Source organism: Oncorhynchus mykiss, chromosome 4, assembly GCF_057628025.1.
Source record: "Oncorhynchus mykiss isolate SJ-2025 chromosome 4, ASM5762802v1, whole genome shotgun sequence".
Taxonomy (NCBI): Eukaryota; Metazoa; Chordata; class Actinopteri; order Salmoniformes; family Salmonidae; genus Oncorhynchus; species Oncorhynchus mykiss.
In genome coordinates, this window is record NC_143025.1 from 21,339,205 (window position 1) to 21,359,532 (window position 20,328).

The following is a 20,328-nucleotide window of genomic DNA, read 5'->3' on the forward strand; positions in this document are numbered from 1 at the left end:
TCTGTTACTGTGAGTGACTGGCTCTCAATGGACGTTTGTCACCATACAGTGGCCACCATACACGGTATGTGATATGACCTCCAATCTAAACAAATGGTTTGTAACATCCCACTCGTCCCTCTTATGATAATGACTTGGGTGTAGTCACAGAGGGGATGTGTGCATAAGTGTGTGTCTGCATGTGTGTTTAGTCACAGAGGGGATGTGTGTGTCAGTGTAAAGGCTAGTATGGTTTGCACCTCAGTAATGAGCAGCATGAGGAGTTCATATTGGTTGCATTCTCCTGTTCAGACGTTGCATGCATCAACCAATGGTTGCGTGCCACGTCATTAACTGTGTCATCGACTGACAGATTGCTATAACGTAGGGAGCGTTCCTCTGCCCTGGCTTTGCTGACGCCTGCTAGAACTTACGTTTAGATAGGTATTTTACGTATCAGCTAACCATATACTGTCTGTTATGGCAATCTGTCAGTCAATGACACAGTTGATGATGTGGCATGCAACCATTGGTTGATGATGCATGCAACATTTGAACAGGGGAACGCAACCATAATGCTGTGGTTAGCTGAAACTTAAAATATTCACACGTTGTAAGATCTGGCATGCGTCAGCAAAACCTGGGCAGAGGAACACGCCCATTACATTCTCAGTCTCCTCTTCATCTACTACCTGTCCTGGCCCACTAAGTATCCTCTTCATCTACTACCTGGCCTGGCCCACTAAGTCTCCTCTTCATCTACTACCTGGCCTGGCCCACTAAGTCTCCTCTTCATCTACTACCTGGCCTGGCCCACTAAGTCTCCTCTTCATCTACTACCTGGCCTGGCCCACTAAGTCTCCTCTTCATCTACTACCTGGCCTGGCCCACTAAGTCTCCTCTTCATCTACTACCTGGCCTGGCCCACTCAGTCTGCTCTTCATCTACTACCTGGCCTGGCCCACTAAGTCTCCTCTTCATCTACTACCTGGCCTGGCCCACTAAGTCTCCCCTTCATCTACTACCTGGCCTGGCCCACTTAGTCTCCTCTTCATCTACTACCTGGCCTGGCCCACTAAGTCTCCTCTTCATCTACTACCTGGTCTGGCCCACTAAGTCTGCTCTTCACCTACTACCTGGCCTGGCCCACTAAGTCTCCTCTTCATCTACTACCTGGCCTGGCCCACTAAGTCTCCTCTTCATCTACTACCTGGCCTGGCCCACTAAGTCTCCTCTTCATCTACTACCTGGCCTGGCCCACTAAGTCTCCTCTTCATCTACTACCTGGCCTGGCCCACTCAGTCTCCTTTCTGCATCTGAAAAATTGATTTCCAAAACGCTATATCCACCAATTTTTTACATTTGTATTTTTTCACCAGAAATGATTTTTCACCTTCATGTGTGTATAAAATATAACTTTTCTCATATTTTTTATTCATAGATTTTGGATATGTATGAAAATGTTTTTTGGGGGGAAAACGCTATATATCCATTGTTTAGCTCGAATGGAATGTTTCTATCCTGTATATTTGACTGTGATATGTGGTTGTCTCACCTAGCTATCTTAAGATGAATGCACTTACTGTAAGTAGCTCTGGATAAGAGCATCTACTAAATTACTAAAATGTCAAATGTAAATGTTTTACATATAGATCTCATATTACTGTGTTGAATTATTTTTTTTAAATAAAATATATAAAGATATCACATATGTATCATTTGTACATTTCTTTATTAAAAATGTAGCTATTTGTTACATTTCATTCTATAAAACCTAGCGTAACTACTTATTTCTCAGAGAGTGAGGTGGATATATAGCATTTTGCACAACAAAAATATAATTTGTCTCTCTGAAATGAAACCATCAAGTGATAGATTTAAACAAATGCATGTCTGTCATTGAACATGCCATGATTAGATAGTGAAAAAACACATAAATCTCTTTCAATATTTCTTTAAACAATAAAAGCTCACTTACCAACATTTCTGAAAATGAATATAATAGCGTTTGTAATGAAACTCATCTACTACCTGGCCTGGCCTGGCCTACACTGCTGTTCTCATTGGGGCTGCTGTAGATTGCTTTAGAGACCCTGTCTTTCCCCTCTCCCAGTAACACATCCATCCCTTTCTGTAACTGTACTGAGCATGAAGGCTGACTTTAAATGTACCACAATCTTTGTTCTTACATATAAAATACATTATACACCTCAATACCACCTGTATTATACCCATAAAGCCACATACATGTACTCTTGTGCCTCTCACACCTTGGGCTAGTCTCACATGGCAACGCATTCTCCACATACTGCATTACCTTTAACCAGAGCCAAAGAGTAATGGGGCTCCAGTTTGAGATACAGCCCTCTACATCACTGTCATAGACCCAGAGCAATCTGTGATTAAAGATGGCTGCTCTGTCATCTCGGTGAGGCAGTATGGTGTGCGATAGGTTACGGGCTGCTCCCCTGGAGTGTAGCCTACTCTGAAGCCTGCTGGGCCTGGCACACCCACAAGTCGTCCTTGCTTCTCGAGCCAAATTACTTTATTAAGGCAGGGATCCGTCTGTGGGTCTGTCCTGTATTTATACCCGATCCAGGCAATGGTCTTCTCCCGCTCTACTCAAAGGCAGTGGTGGAGATTTAAGGCAGCTGTCCATATTGATCTCATCATGGCTGGATGTCCGGACCCATAGTTCCACCTCCCCTCCCTCTCTCCTTCCTTCTCTACTTAGGAGGGATGACCACCAGAGGCGGGCCCTTCCTGGGCCTCCACATCAGCACCTGGGCATCGTTGGCGTTGGGCCTCCCCAGGGCGTTGGGGGGGATAGGCTCCATGCGGGTTAGGACGCGGGGCTGGTCCTGGTGCGTCCGACCCATCAGGGTGGCTCTGGAGCCCAGGGGCATGGAGGGGTCCACCAAGATGTCCACCCTCATCCGCCACTTGACCGTCTGCAGCAGGATCTTCTCCCGCGTGGCCGTGTTGAGGGCCACCAGCCATGTGGTGAAGCTCTGGTCCCTCTTGATGCGGGTGAGCAGGGGAAGGTTGCTGTCGCTGATGGGCACTGCCCAGGTCACACTGGGGTAGAAATTATCGTTCATGCTGACGGTAAAGCGAGAGGGCTTGGAGGTGGGCCCCGTCAGGGTGACCGTCTCGGTGGTGTTGCCGTACCAGGGGTAGCTCACCCCATCTGAGTCACTGATGGCCCTCACAAGACCCTCACACAGCTCTGGTAGCTCCCAGCTAGACCTGCAGGAGGACAAAGGGTCAGATTACAGTTTAACAGATGGTGGGTTGGAGCCTGTTCTTAGTTGGTCCCGGATTGACATTGTGTTGTGGCTTGTAACACTGTAGGGTCACAAGAAGTTTCAAAAGGCTTTAGGTGTCTCACACAAACACATTTGGGAATTAGACATTCTCGAAGAGAACAGAGGAAGACAAACAAATGCATACTGTATGTGTGATAAATGGAATCAGCATGTCCATCTCTATTCTACCTCAGGGCTCCATACTGTATGTGTTCAGTGCGTCAGTAGTAGATTCATATCTCATTTGTTTGTTGGCCAATGAGGGGGTGTCAGCTGGTGTGACCTGATGCCACTGTCTCCCCCTCAGAATAACTCCATCTGTCTGTACGCTGTGTTTTTCTGCACCCCCAGACACCCCACCTCCAGCCAGGGTTAAACATCCCCTCACATATGCCTCCTCCAGTGAAAAATACCCCCAGGCAGTGCTGGAGGCGGAGGTATGTGTTGCTCGTCAGTGGGTGTGTGATTGTGTCTCCGGTAGAGGAGGGAGCGTGGGAGTGTCAGTGCATCTATCTCTCCCTCCATTGTTTCAGTGAACACAATGTGTCTAGAAGCAGTTGTTTAGCTCCTCAGTTGTTTCTATTTTGATGCTGAAATCACAGGAACAGAATCAATTGGTGGGCGTTTGAATGAAAGATGGTGACAGCATAGTTACCCTGCTGTGTGCACAAATGCTCTGCAACACATGTACCCACACAGCCATACATCAACTATTGCATTGCATTCACGTCATTTTTGATGCCTCACAAAACCGATTTAAAGATTTATGGCATTTAAGATGGCTCTCTCTCTCTCTCTCTCTCTCTCACACACACACACACAAACACACACACACACACACACACACACACACACACACACACACACACACACACACACACACACACACACACACACACACACACACACACACACACACACACACACACACACACACACACACACACACACACACACACACACACTGGAACAATGACTAAGGTCTGTTCCTTTGCTTTGGCACCTGCCCAATGCACCAAAGAGGTGACAGTTTAGGACATATCATCAGGGGGAGGGTGGAGCATCAGTCCCCTGTGACAGAGGACAGTCAGCAGCTAGCCTCCTGATGGGGGAATTCAAAACAGGAGGAGAACTCAACTTACATGCCGATGTCGTTGTAGGTGTTGTAGAATTCCATCTGGGTGCATGCCTGGATCCAACCCACCACCCAAGTCTCATTACGGGGAATAGGGGGCATCACTATCCGTGCAGAGGCCTTGAAATAGGGCGTCTTGTAGCGCAACACTATAGGCGAGTTCTCCTCAATGATTGTTGGGCAGTGGTCGATAGTGGCGGAAACGTCGTAGACCACTATGTTTTCACGTTTGATGCGCGACTTACAGGTGATGCTCTGTATGCAGCCCATGATGAGGTTAGGGTTCTAGTCAGGGTGACTTGACGGGATGATAACACTGTGGACTTGGGATAAATGTGTCATCAATCTCTGTCACGTCCCATTGAATCCAGACGCTATAGTTAAAATGGCACATTAGTCAATGCATTTTATCCAAAAACGCAATCAGTTCCATCCACATTTACGCACGAAGACAAAACAGATAGGTGGCCTGATCTTGGAATAGGGGAACAGATGAAATAACAGCAGTTGGTGATATGGGATCCTCTCTATGTCTCGTATCGCAGGTGTAGCCTGTCGGTGTCTGTGTGGCACTGCCCTCTCTTGCAGTCCGGGCTTCCGTGGGCTCCAGCCCCTCAAAATGATTGTTACCCGCGGCCTTTGTATTCAAATCCACACGTCCGCTTTGCAGGTCTGTGCCGCTTGATCCTCTTCTTTCTTCCCCGGGCTGTCATGTCACAAGCCGGAGGAGAGCAGCGGACTCAGAGGCGTCGTGTCGATGTCCCCGTCGGGTGGTGGTCGTGATGCTTGTTGATGCGGCGCTGGCGGCTCACAAGGTGCACTTGATCGGAGCGATGACATTGACAATCTACACCACTCGGCATTCCTCACTATGACAGTAAAACGATGGATAAAAACAAGGCCAAAGCGGAGAATTCCCGCATTTTTCATTGAACGCTTGCTTCCTCTCTGCAGAATTGGCTGAACAACAGCGTATTGCCTCGATAAATCAGCAGGTGAAAAATAATTGTTTAAGAAAAGAGAAATTATATAGCCTACCACAGTTATATCCAATCAGACAATCAATGTATCGAATTGTCGCCGCATGGCTTGATGAAGTCAGACACATTAAGGATTCATTAGGGATTCTGTCTTGTCTCCTTTTTTCTCCGAAAGCTACGCGTCCTCTGGCGCTGTTCAGCTTCCCTGGTGCTGATGATGATGAGTGAACCAATGAAAAGCAGAGGTATACTGAGCGCGTGGTAGTGCCGGGGTCCATTATTTGGCAGTAACAGTCTGTACATTTCCTCCATAGCTTGAATGGCTATAGCGTATGCCTGAACAATTGATGGTTTCATTTTTTATGAGCGACATACTCCACACCAATTATACAATGGCAGGCTTTTGTCTACTCTATAGCCATTATTTGAAGGCAGCGCAATCAATAAGATTAGGCAATAATTGTATGATTATATCATATAATTTTAGGGCAAATTTAAATCGATTTTTGCAGGAGAGCTTGATATTCTTAAAAAATAAATAGCACTTACTAATCTTTGTTTGACATGATGATGAACCACAGTCGAGTTCTTTACATGAATAAAGGTAGGCGTGGCATTCTGAGCAGAAGGATGCCCAATTTCAGTTAACTACGACAAATGGGAGGTTCTACACTTGTAGCGACATTTGACATGGCCTTTCAGTTCATGGGATTGCCCCTGCCAGTGAATCTGATGTAGACGGTAATAACAAAGCACCCCCCATTATTGGCACGCTGGGACTTTAATGTCATCCTACAGTGATCCCTTTGCCAACACGCTGACATTGGTTTGGTTAGTATTTTCCCTGAAATGCACAAGGTCCTCTACTCCGACAATGAATCCACAGATAAAAGAGTAAACTGAGTTTGTTTCTAGTTATCTCTCCTCCTTCAGGCTTCTTCTTCTTTTCTGGACTTTATATGGCGGTTGGCAACCAACTTCAAGGTGCATTACCACCACCAACTGGACTGGAGAGTGGACCTCAGTTCATCTTTCAATCACCCACGTGGGTATATGCTCCTAAAAAATGAGGAAAAAAGAGAGGCGGGACTTGCAGCGTGTCAACCATCACAAATAGAACCAAGTTATATTTTAGCCCCTGGCTACACAGACGCTCGTTGACGTGCACGAGCAGTGTGGGTGCAATGATTGAATAACATGTACATGTATTTTGCAATGCTTGCGCACGCGACGCAAGCAGTGTGTTCAGTGTAACCGATGTGAAATGGCTGGCTAGTTAGTGGCGGTGCGCGCTAATAGCATTTCAATCGGTGACGTTACTCGCTTTGAGACCTTGAGGTAGTGGTTCCCCTTGCTCTGCAAGGGCCGCGGCTTTTGTGGAGCGATGGGTAATGATGCTTCGTGAGTGACTGTGGTTGATGTGTGCAGAGGAGCCCAGGTTGGGGCGAGGAGCGGGACGGAGGCTGTACTGTTACATCAGCATAGAGTTGGTAAAAGATTACTCCTGCCTTCAAGTACTTTTATAAAATAATTTGACTGTGATCAGTGGTGGAAAAAGTACCCAATTGTCATACTCAAGTTACTCAAGTAAAAGTGAAAATCACCCAGAAAAATACTACTTGAGTAAAAGTAAAAAAGTATTTGGTTCTACCCATTCTATACCCATCAAAAGTAAATGTAATTGCTAAAATATGCCTAAATCAAACGCCCTTAATCAACAATGCAGTTTTTAATTATTTACATTTTTATACTCCCTTTTTTCTCCCCAATTGGTAGCTACAGTCTTGTCTCATCGCTGCATCTCCCGTACAGACTGGTAGTAGTTACAGTCTTGTCTCATCGCTGCATCTCCCGTACAGACTGGTAGTAGTTACAGTCTTGTCTCATCGCTGCATCTCCCGTACAGACTGGTAGTAGTTACAGTCTTGTCTCATCGCTGCATCTCCCGTACAGACTCGGGAGTGGCGAAGGTCAAGAGCCATGTGTCCCCCGAAACACAACCCAACCAAGACACACTGCTTCTTGACACAATGCACATCCAACCCGGAAGCCAGCCGCACCAATGTGTTGAAGGAAACACCGTACACCTGGTGACCTGGTCAGCGTACACTGCACCCGGCCCACCACAGGAGTCACTAGTGCAAGATGAGACAAGGATATCCCTGCCGGCTAAACCCTCCCTAACACAGACGACGCTGGGCCAATTGTGCACCGCCCCATGGGCCTCCCGGTCGCGAACCCATAATCTCTGGTGGCACAGGTGAAGTGTCTTAGACCACTGCACCACCCAGGAGGCCCTCAACAATACAGTTTTAAGAAAAATAAGTGTTAACTAAAAAATATAAATAAAAATAACATTTAATTAAAGAGCAGCAGTAAAATAACAGTAGCGAAGCTATATATAGGGGGTACCGGTATAGAGTCAATGTGCGGGGGCACCAGTTAGTCAAGGTAATTGAGGTAATATATACATGTAGGTAGAGGTAAAGTGTCTATCCATAGATAATAAACAGAGAGTAGCATCAGGGTAAAAAGGGGGGGCAATCAAATAGCCATTTGATTAGCTGTTCAGGAGTCTTATGGCTTGGTGGTAGTAGCTGTTAAGAAGCCTTTTGGACCTAGACTTCCTGACAGCCGCCCCCAGGTGCTAAGGGTAGGTAACAACACATCCGCCACGCTGATCCTCAACACAGGGGCCCCTCAGGGGTGTGTGCTCAGCTCCCTCCTTTACTCCCTGTTCACTCATGACTGCATGGCCGGGCACGACTCCAACACCATCATTACATTTGCCGATGACACAACAGTGGTAGGCCTGATCACCGACAACAACGAGACAGCCTATAGGGAGGAGGTCAGAGACCAGGCCGTGTGGTGCCAGGACAACAAACTCTCCCTCAGTGTGATCAAGACAAAGGAGATTATTGTGGACTACAGGAAAAAGAGGACCGAGCACGCCCCATTCTCATCGATGGGGCTGTAGTGGAGCAGGTTGAGAGCTTCAAGTTCCTTGATGTCCACATCACCTTCAAACTAACATGGTCCAAGCACACCAAGACCGTTGTGAAGCGTGCACGACAAAATCTATTCCGCCTCAGCAGACTAAAAAGAATTGGCATGGGTCCTCAGATCCTCAAAAGGTTCTACAGCTGCACCATCGAGAGCATCCTGACAGGCTGTGTCACTGCCTGGTATGGCAACTGCTCGGCCTCCGACTGCTCGGCCTTGTGGTCACAAGGCACTTACAGAGAGTAGTGCGAACGGCGGTACCGGAGCGCCAAGTCTAGGTCCACGAGGCTTCTAAAACAGCTTCCACCCCAAGTCATAAGACTCCTGAACATCTAGTCAAATAGCCACCCAGACTATTTGCATTGCCCCCCCCCCCCTCTCCACACCACTGCCACTCTCTGTTGTCATCTATGCAGTCACTTTAATGAATTCTACATACATGTACATACTACCTCATCTAACTGGTGCCCCCACACATTGACTCTGTACCGGCACCCCCCCTGTGTTGTATTATTTGTTACTTTTATCTCTTATTCTTATCCATAATTTTTGAAACTGCACTGTTGGTTAGGGGCTTGTAACATTTTCCTGTCCTGCTAAGCAATATGTAACCAGTACATTTGGGTGTCAGGGAAAATGTATGAAGTAAAAAGTACATTATTTTCTTTAGGAATGTAGTGAAGTAAAAGTAAAAGTAGTCAAAAATATAAATAGTAAAGTAAAGTACAAATACTCAAAAAATGACTAATGAAGTACTTCAAAGTATTTTTACTTAAGTAGTTTACACCACTGACTGTGATCATGATGAATCCACAAGTTGTGTCTGTACTTGGAGGACCAGGCGCAGGGAAAGGAACCCATCGTGCCAAAATTTGGAGGCATGTGAACATTTGACATTTTGGTCAGGATGGAGATATTTTATATTTTAAGCAGTGGAGGCTCCACAGAGGAGGAATAGAAGGTCCATCCTCCTCTTTGAATTTCATGAAACAATTGTAAAACATTTAAAAAGTTATCCTTTTTAGATAAAACTATACTTAATATATTCACTTCCCCAAATCATTGATTAAAACACACTATTTTGCTAAGGTCTACAGTAGCCTCATCAGAAGGGTAGCACCATTGTGTAGCTGGAGGACAGCTAGCTTCCGTCCTCCTCTGGGTACATTGACTTCAATACAAAATCTAGGAGGCTCATGGTTCTCACCCCCTTCCATAGACTTACACAGTAATTATGACAACTTCCGGAGGATGCCCTCCAATCTATTAGAGCTCTTGCACCATGAACTGACATGTTGTCCACCCAATCAAAGGATCAGAGAATTAATCTTGTACTGAAAGCATAAGCTACAGCTAGCTAGCACAGCAATGCATAAAATGTGGTGAGCAGTTTGATTTGATTTGATTTTTTTATTAGGATCTCTTTTAGTCCCCATTTGGACTAATCTTCCAAGAGTCCAGTAGGTTGACTCAAAGATAGAGAAAGACAATAGTTGATCGTTTTGGATAAACTAATTTCTTCCAAAATGAAGGAGATGCAAGAGAGAAATAGCGAGAGAGATTTCGTAATTTTATTTTCAGTTTCACTTACTTAGCTAGCAAATGCAGCTTGCTAGTTTAGCCTACTGAAACACCCTTCTCAAACAGAGGGATGCTGTGTTAGCTAGCTGGCTATGACTATCCAACACAACACTAGAACTTTTCCAAGTCAAGGTAATCTTTTGGGTTTACAAATGTATTGCCACCGGGGCCCGCCGGTATAACTGCTTACTGACTGTACACAGTAATGTTACTGCATGATTGCAGCGGGTTTACTAATGCATTAATTCTATTAGCTATGCTGACTATGATGTTACTTTCGCTAACATGGTGACAACGATGTAGGCTGTGTGTAGCTGTTTGGCTTGGAAAGGTTTTTTCGCCTGGTCACATTCAGCTGATGTGTTGTACTTTGAAGTCCACATGCGAAGGTGAGAGGACGAGAGAGCATAGATTCGAGAAGGAATACAACGTGGCTGCTATGAAAGTGAATTGTGTTTACGCTTGATCAGTGGTGTATTCATCCCTCCGATTCTGTTGAAAAACGTTTCTTAAATAGATGCAAACTGAACAAAACAGGGATAAATATACCTGATTTTGTCCAATAGAAACTCTTGTTTGCAACTGTTGGACTAATGATTACATCCTATATCAGCTAGATGCAGGCAAGAGTGTGCATGACACTGTTGAATATCATTGTATGCCCATGTGTCACTGTCTGTCACCTCAAATTTGTCTCTTGACCTGTGTGCCCCTAACTTGGTAACTTAGGTTGTAGCAAACTCATAAGTGTAGGGAAAATGTAGTAGCCTAAAACTATGGCTGTTACACTGAACTGGGTGAATGGAGTATGAATGACAGTCATCCATTATGGTGTAATAGAAATACACCATAATGTAGTATGTACATGTATGTAGAGTTAAAGTGACTATGCATAGATGACAACAGAGAGTGGCAGTGGTGTGGAGAGGGGAGGGGGGGGGGGCAATGCAAATAGTCTGGGTAGCCATTTGACTAGATGTTCAGGAGTCTTATGACTTGGGGGTAGAAGTAAATTGAGTAAACCTCACCATGCTCATTAAAAAATTAATCGTCCCTAATCTTAAATGGCACTGACCGCAACTGATTTTAAGTCATAGGTGTCCTCCTGACAGGACTGGAACTCTGTAATACCTACAATTTATATAAGTTTATAACCCTGGGAGCCAATAGGGGTTTCCCGTGGGGTTTATGTTCTACACTGACCTGGGTTGACCTGGGCTGGAATGTAGACATGTCAACATTGAGGTTCAAAGGGCATAAGCACTCACATAAACACCAGTCATATCGGTCATACACGGTCCCTCCCTTTATTGACATCCAACAGAGGATAACCTAGTTTGAAAAGTCACAGTGCATGTGTTAACTATTCACTGCATTCCAATGACTTCCTTAATGAAACAATTCACTGCTTTGACTTGTGTATTTTCCTTATTTTATTAGGTCTTCCCTTGTTCAAGTATTCCAGGCTTATGGCTGCACTCACCTGTCTGCAGGCAACCTCTTGCGGGCCGAGAGGGGTCAGGAGGCATTGAATATGGACAGCTGATCGGAAGCTACATCAAGGATGGCAAGATTGTTCCTGTGGAGATCACAATCAACTTACTGAGGAAGGTACCTCATCATCTTGTTTGCAGTTAATTGAGTAAACCCTGCCTTATTGTTTTTTCCTTTTTCAAATTTGCTCCTGGGCCGAGTAGAAAGGCTGGACGAGGCATTATTTTAGAAGGAATTGAGTGACACCTACATACAGTAATCAGATCCTGTTTGTACCCTCCCAACTCCCCTGCTCCCATCCTTCTCCCAGGCGATGGAGGAAACGATGCAGCTGGACCAGTCAAAGTTCCGCTTCCTAATTGATGGCTTTCTGCGTAACCAAGCCCACTTCCAGGGCTGGACCTGTGTCATGGAGGGGAATGCTGATGTCCAATTCATCCTCTTCTTTGACTACAGCAATCAGGCGGGAGGCAACTAACTACATCTCCTGGAATAGCAGGGAAAGAGCTGTGTGATCTCTGATACGTTTCTTCTAAATGCTTCTATATGAAGAAATGATCTGACCCAAGACAAAGGGGTCAGTCTCTATTGTGAATGGTAAAGTCAGCAGGGTTGCTGTGTGTGTGTGTGTGTGTGTGTGTGTGTGTGTGTGTGTGTGTGTGTGTGTGTGTGTGTGTGTGTGTGTGTGTGTGTGTGTGTGTGTGTGTGTGTGTGCAGGTGTGCAGGTGTGTGTGTGCAGGTGTGTGTGTGCAGGTGTGTGTGTGCAGGTGTGTTTTGACAGGTGTCTGGATTGAGGGAAGAGCAGTGGACGCTAAGACGACAACAGAGGGTGTCTAGAGAAGCGGTAGGGCCTCACCTACAACAAGCCACCAGGCATTTATTGTTGTGGTACTGAGATGTCTTGTCTTATGGATATGCCAGGATGTGTGTCTCATGTATGTTCCTGGTCTGCGTTCAAGGGTCCAGACATACCCGCAGTCAACACGGCCTGTCATAGAGCTGAATGAACAACAGAGGAAAGTATGCACCGTGGATGCCTCTCGCAGTGTGTGGAGGAGGTCAGTAAGGTCATGTACACACACAAACACACACACACTATATACTGTATATAGTCAAAATGTAATACTGTATATTACATGCAGAGTAATATGTTCCCAGGCTGTTCACAGTCACACAGACAGTGTCACATATCTGTTGCACTGTCTTCCTATGACCACATGTGGATCGCCACTTCACTATGAGCTGCTGGGGCAACTCAGCAGGCCACCCCAGCTGTCCGAACATGTGTGGCTGACAAGTGAAACAATCCTCTCATTCTTTCTATTTACAGTGTTGTGTGATTGTGGTGTTGTTAATTGAAAATAATTATTTTCCTCTAAAAGCTTAATTAATCATATCCTGTCTCCTCCAGGTATTTGCTGAAGTCAAGAGAATTTTGCAGCTTCCTGTCTATCCACCGATGCAATTAACCCTGCACTAACAGCAAGTTGGGTCTTTTGAGGTTATCACGTGCTTTGTAAATAACAGGTGTGGACTAACAACGAAATGCTGACTTATGGGCCCTTCCCAACAAGAAAGAAAATTGAGAAATAATAGAAAACTTAAACACTTAATAATAATAATAGATACACAATGACTAGCGATAACTTGGCTATATACAAGGTTTTACAGTACTGAGTGGCTGTACAGAGGTACGAGGTAATAACTTGACTATATACAAGGTTTTACAGTACTGAGTGGCTGTGCAGGGGTACGAGGTAATAACTCGGCTATATACAAGGTTTTACAGTACTGAGTGGCTGTACAGAGGTACGAGGTAATAACTCGGCTATATACAAGGTGTTACAGTACTGAGTGGATGTACAGGGGTATGAGGTAATAACTTGGCTATATACAAGGTGTTACAGTACTGAGTGGATGTACAGAGGTATGAGGTAATAACTTGGCTATATACAAGGGGTTACAGTACTGAGTGGATGTACAGAGGTATGAGGTAATAACTTGGCTATATACAAGGGGTTACAGTACTGAGTGGATGTACAGAGGTATGAGGTAATAACTTGGCTATATACAAGGTGTTACAGTACTGAGTGGATGTACAGGGGTACGAGGTAATAACTTGGCTATATACAAGGTGTTACAGTACTGAGTGGATGTGCAGGGGTACGAGGTAATAACTTGGCTATATACAAGGTGTTACAGTACTGAGTGGATGTGCAGGGGTACGAGGTAATAACTTGGCTATATACAAGGTGTTACAGTACTGAGTGGATGTGCAGGGGCACGAGGTAATAACTTGGCTATATACAAGGGGTTACAGTACTGAGTGGATGTGCAGGGGTATGAGGTAATAACTTGGCTATATACAAGGAGTTACAGTACTGAGTGGATGTGCAGGGGTATGAGGTAATAACTTGACTATATACAAGGGGTTACAGTACTGAGTGGATGTGCAGGGGTACGAGGTAATAACTTGGCTATATACAAGGAGTTACAGTACTGAGTGGATGTGCAGGGGTACGAGGTAATAACTTGGCTATATACAAGGAGTTACAGTACTGAGTGGATGTGCAGGGGTACGAGGTAATAACTTGGCTATATACAAGGAGTTAAAGTACTGAGTGGATGTGCAGGGGTACGAGGTAATAACTCGGCTATATACAAGGAGTTACAGTACTGAGTGGATGTGCAGGGGTACGAGGTAATAACTTGGCTATATACAAGGAGTTAAAGTACTGAGTGGATGTGCAGGGGTACGAGGTAATAACTCGTCTATATACAAGGAGTTTCAGGTACTGAGTGGATGTACAGGGGTACGAGGTAGTTGAGGTAGATATGTAACTAGGAATAATGAGACAGGTAGTAAACAGTAGCAGCAGAATACGTAATGCGTCCATAAAAGTCCTTGTAAAAAGGGTCAATGCAGATAGTCCGGGTAGCTATTTGGTTGACTATTTAACTAACTATTGCCTTGGGGGTAGAAGCTGTTCAGGGTCCTGTTGGTTCCAGACTTGGTGCATCAGTACCGCTTGCCTTGCGGTAGCAGAGAGAACAGTCTATAACAAGCCAATAATGATTATTTTGAATGAGTCTGTTATGCAAAGGGGTTTAATTATGAGGATTGTTGTAAAGCAGTGGCCATTGGTGTGCGGGGCACTGCAGCCTGTTGTGTCAAGATATAGTTAGTTATTGCACATATTGTTTATCTATATAAAGTTCCATAGCAAATAGGAACCACATGTTTTCATTTTTATTTGACATACTGTACATTACATGACCAAAAGTATGTGGACACCTGCTCGTCGAACATCTTATTCCAAAATCATGGGCATTAATATGGAGTTGGTCCCCCCTTTCCTGCTATTACAGCCTCCACTCTTCTGGGAGGGCTTTCCACTAGATGTTTGAACATTGTTGCAGGGACCTTTGGAATACATTCCAATACATTCCAAAGGTGTTCGACGAGGTTGAGGTCAGGGCTCTGCGCAGGCCAGTCAAGTTCTTCCTCACCGATCTTGACAAACCTTTTCTGGAAGAACCTCGCTTTGTGCATGGGAGCATTGTCATGCTGGAACAGAAAAGGGCCTTCCCCAAACTGTTGTCACAAATTTGGAAGCACAGAATCGTCTAGAATATAATTGTATGTTGTAGCGTTAAGATTTCCATTCACTGGAACTGAGGGGCCTAGTTCGAACCATGTAAAACAGCCCACAGACCATTATTCCTCCTCCACCAAAGTTTACAGTTGGCACTATGCAGGTAGCATTCTCCTGGCATCCGCAAAACCCAGATTTGTCAGTCAGACTGCCAGATGGTGAAGCGTGATTCATCACTCCAGAGAACGCGTTTCCACTGCTCCATAGTCCAATGGTGGTGAGCTTTACCCCACTCCAGTCGACGCTTGGCATTGTGCATGGTGATCTTAGACTTTTGTGTGGCTGCTCGGCCATGGAAACCCATTTCAAGAAGCTCCCAACAAAAGTTATTGTGCTGACTGATGATGCTTCTAGAGGCAGTTTGGAACTCGGTAGTGAGTGTTGCAACCGAGGACAGATTATAATTTTTTCTACCCACTTCAGCCCTCGCGGTCACGGTCTGTGGGCTTGTGTGGCCTACCACTTGGCTGAGCCGTTGTTGCTCCTAGACGTTTCTACTTTACAATAGCAGCACTTACAGTTGACCGGGGCAGCTCTAGCAGGGAAGACATTTGACGAACTGACTTGTTTAAAAGGTGTCATCCTATGACGGTGCCATGTTGAAAGTCACTGAGCTCTTCAATAAGGCCATTCTACTGCCAATGTTTGTCTATGGAGATTGTGTGCTCGATTTTATACATCTGTCACCAACGGGTGTGGCTGAAATAGCCGAATCCACTCATTTGAAGGGGTGTCCACATACTTATGTATATATAGTGAGTCTTACTGTGCACTGTTAACTCTATTACTACAGAATCTCTGTTATAGTTGCAACTCTGCAATCTAAGCAGCGAATAATTACTTCATATAATAAACCACCTTGGATCAAAGTAAACGTGTTTAATTGACGTGGCCAGTGAAGTGCTCCTCTGCACTGCCTACAACAGTCCAATAGAGGGTAGTATGGGTGTCTTTTTACTATCCATTGTCTCCATGTACAGCCTGTCTGCTGACATCTTTCTAATGAGTCCTAGTTTTGACATCCTGATCTGACGTCTGTCATATAATGCTTACCTTTTTTTTATTCCCAATCTCATTGTTTGATGGTCCTCCTGACCAAAAATACATTGACATTACAATTAACCCTAAGAACTCATTCATCTATTTTGTAATCCACATTTCTGTGTGAATAAAGTGATAGTAAGGAAGTGAGCTATATGAGTGCAGTCTACAATCCCATAATTCCTGGGGTTTCGCAGAGTTTTAGGATTGAATGCTTCGCTACTTTGGAACCTTGCACCTCAGGAAGTGAAGTCTCCCCATTCCAGATATGACCGGATGGCTGTCTCAGACTGGGATGACATGCACCAGCGAAACAGAACTTCTGACACTGCACTAATGAGGGGTGTGTGCTGGTGGCTAGCTAGGTGTCTACCAGGTGAATGGACATTTGTGTGCCTAAAGTCTTGTGGAACATAATGGGTGCTGATCCCAGCTCTTTGAGCTGGGCTTGGGCTCTTAAAGGACAATGGAATGACAGGGCGAGGGGTGTGGGGGAGGGAGATCTTTACTGGCTGTTAAGGAGATGTTAAAATGACCATAATCTTGTGCAGGGGACAAATTTAATTTATACCAACATTTTAAATATTTAACCTAAAATAGTTTGAAATCTATTTTTAATATAGTTTTTTTTGTATCAACAAAAAGTTTTTTTCAAAACTTTAAATACATTTTAAATTGACAAAGTACAACACACAAAGTCCCACAGTAACTATTTCACCAATCAGTTTTCATCTAGAAATATCTTTCATATAACATTATTGCCTTTCACAATGCAATGCTCACAATACTTTTCATATGATTCTCTTCTCATTTGTTTAAATACATTTGACCATCACTTAATCCAACTGTGCTTTAATGGTTAATCACTTAACCGCTTGGTAAACCTATAGATTTTAAACAGGTTGTCTACTATATATGGATTTTGAGAACTACAGAAATAAAATGTGTGTTTGTAAAGTATAAACATCTAAATGACCTGTATGATACATGATAACCATACATAATGACTACTGGTTATTATAAACATCTAAATGACATGTATGATACATGATAACCATACATAATGACTACTGTAAAGTATAAACATCTAAATGACATGTATGATACATGATAACCATACATAATGACTACTGTAAAGTATAAACATCTAAATGACATGTATGATACATGATAACCACACATAATGACTACTGGTTATTATAAACATCTAAATGACATGTATGATACATGATAACCATACATAATGACTACTGTAAAGTATAAACATCTAAATGACATGTATGATACATGATAACCATACATAATGACTACTGTAAAGTATAAACATCTAAATGACATGTATGATACATGATAACCATACATAATGACTACTGGTTATTATAAACATCTAAATGACATGTATGATACATGATAACCACACATAATGACTACTGGTTATTATAAACATCTAAATGACATGTATGATACATGATAACCATGCATAATGACTACTGTAAAGTATAAACATCTAATGACATGTATGATACATGATAACCATACATAATGACTACTGTAAAGTATAAACATCTAAATGACATGTATGATACATGATAACCACACATAATGACTACTGGTTATTATAAACATCTAAATGACATGTATGATACATGATAACCATACATAATGACTACTGGTTATTATAAACATCTAAATGACATGTGTGATACATGATAGCCATACATAATGACTACTGGTTATTATAAACATCTAAATGACATGTATGATACATGATAACCATACATAATGACTACTGGTTATTATAAACATCTAAATGACATGTATGATACATGATAACCATACATAATGACTACTGGTTATTATAAACATCTAAATGACATGTATGATACATGATAACCATACATAATGACTACTGTAAAGTATAAACATCTAAATGACATGTATGATACATGATAACCATGCATAATGACTACTGTAAAGTATAAACATCTAAATGACATGTATGATACATGATAACCATGCATAATGACTACTGGTTATTATAAACATCTAAATGACATGTATGATACATGATAACCATACATAATGACTACTGGTTATTATAAACATCTAAATGACATGTATGATACATGATAACCATACATAATGACTACTGGTTATTATAAACATCTAAATGACATGTATGATACATGATAACCATACATAATGACTACTGTAAAGTATAAACATCTAAATGACATGTATGATACATGATAACCATACATAATGACTACTGTAAAGTATAAACATCTAAATGACATGTATGATACATGATAACCATACATAATGACTACTGGTTATTATAAACATCTAAATGACATGTATGATACATGATAACCACACATAATGACTACTGGTTATTATAAACATCTAAATGACATGTATGATACATGATAACCATACATAATGACTACTGGTTATTATAAACATCTAAATGACATGTATGATACATGATAACCATACATAATGACTACTGGTTATTATAAACATCTAAATGACATGTATGATACATGATAACCACACATAATGACTACTGTAAAGTATAAACATCTAAATGACATGTATGATACATGATAACCATACATAATGACTACTGGTTATTATAAACATCTAAATGACATGTATGATACATAATAACCATACATAATGACTACTGTAAAGTATAAACATCTAAATGACATGTATGATACATGATAACCATACATAATGACTACTGGTTATTATAAACATCTAAATGACATGTATGATACATGATAACCATGCATAATGACTACTGTAAAGTATAAACATCTAAATGACATGTATGATACATGATAACCATACATAATGACTACTGGTTATTATAAACATCTAAATGACACGTATGATACATGATAACCACACATAATGACTACTGGTTATTATAAACATCTAAATGACATGTATGATACATGATAACCATACATAATGACTACTGGTTATTATAAACATCTAAATGACATGTATGATACATGATAACCATACATAATGACTACTGGTTATTATAAACATCTAAATGACATGTATGATACATGATAACCATGCATAATGACTACTGTAAAGTATAAACATCTAAATGACATGTATGATACATGATAACCATACATAATGACTACTGGTTATTATAAACATCTAAATGACACGTATGATACATGATAACCACACATAATGACTACTGGTTATTATAAACATCTAAATGACATGTATGATACATGATAACCATACATAATGACTACTGGTTATTATAAACATCTAAATGACATGTATGATACATGATAACCATACATAATGACTACTGGTTATTATAAACATCTAAATGACATGTATGATACATGATAACCACACATAATGACTACTGGTTATTATAAACATCTAAATGACATGTATGATACATGATAACCATACATAATGACTACTGGTTATTATAAACATCTAAATGACATGTATGATACATGATAACCATACATAATGACTACTGGTTATTATAAACATCTAAATGACCTGTATGATACATGATAACCATACATAATGACTACTGGTTATTATAAACATCTAAATGACATGTATGATACATGATAACCATGCATAATGACTACTGTAAAGTATAAACATCTAATGACATGTATGATACATGATAACCATGCATAATGACTACTGTAAAGTATAAACATCTAAATGACATGTATGATACATGATAACCATACATAATGACTACTGGTTATTATAAACATCTAAATGACATGTATGATACATGATAACCATGCATAATGACTACTGTAAAGTATAAACATCTAAATGACATGTATGATACATGATAACCACACATAATGACTACTGGTTATTATAAACATCTAAATGACATGTATGATACATGATAACCATACATAATGACTACTGGTTATTATAAACATCTAAATGACATGTATGATACATGATAACCATACATAATGACTACTGGTTATTATAAACATCTAAATGACATGTATGATACATGATAACCATGCATAATGACTACTGTAAAGTATAAACATCTAAATGACATGTATGATACATGATAACCATACATAATGACTACTGGTTATTGCTAATTGATT

At 41.9% G+C, this 20,328-nt stretch overlaps 1 protein-coding gene and 1 pseudogene across 1 annotated transcript; one reads left to right on the forward strand and one right to left on the reverse strand.

Moving 5' to 3' along the window:
* Nucleotides 1-1,692: 1,692 nt before the first annotated feature.
* Nucleotides 1,693-6,114, reverse strand: LOC110522759 (protein FAM78B). The gene is made up of 2 exons (XM_036969039.2): nucleotides 4,430-6,114; nucleotides 1,693-3,228 (listed from the first exon to the last, which is right to left on the reverse strand). Exons 1-2 carry the CDS (start codon nucleotides 4,690-4,692, stop codon nucleotides 2,706-2,708), a joined length of 786 nt encoding a protein of 261 aa, XP_036824934.2. The 5' UTR covers nucleotides 4,693-6,114; the 3' UTR covers nucleotides 1,693-2,705.
* A 2,898-nt stretch (nucleotides 6,115-9,012) lies between these two features.
* On the forward strand, nucleotides 9,013-12,952 carry LOC110522760 (UMP-CMP kinase-like; annotated as a pseudogene).
* The last annotated feature ends 7,376 nt before the right edge of the window (nucleotides 12,953-20,328 follow it).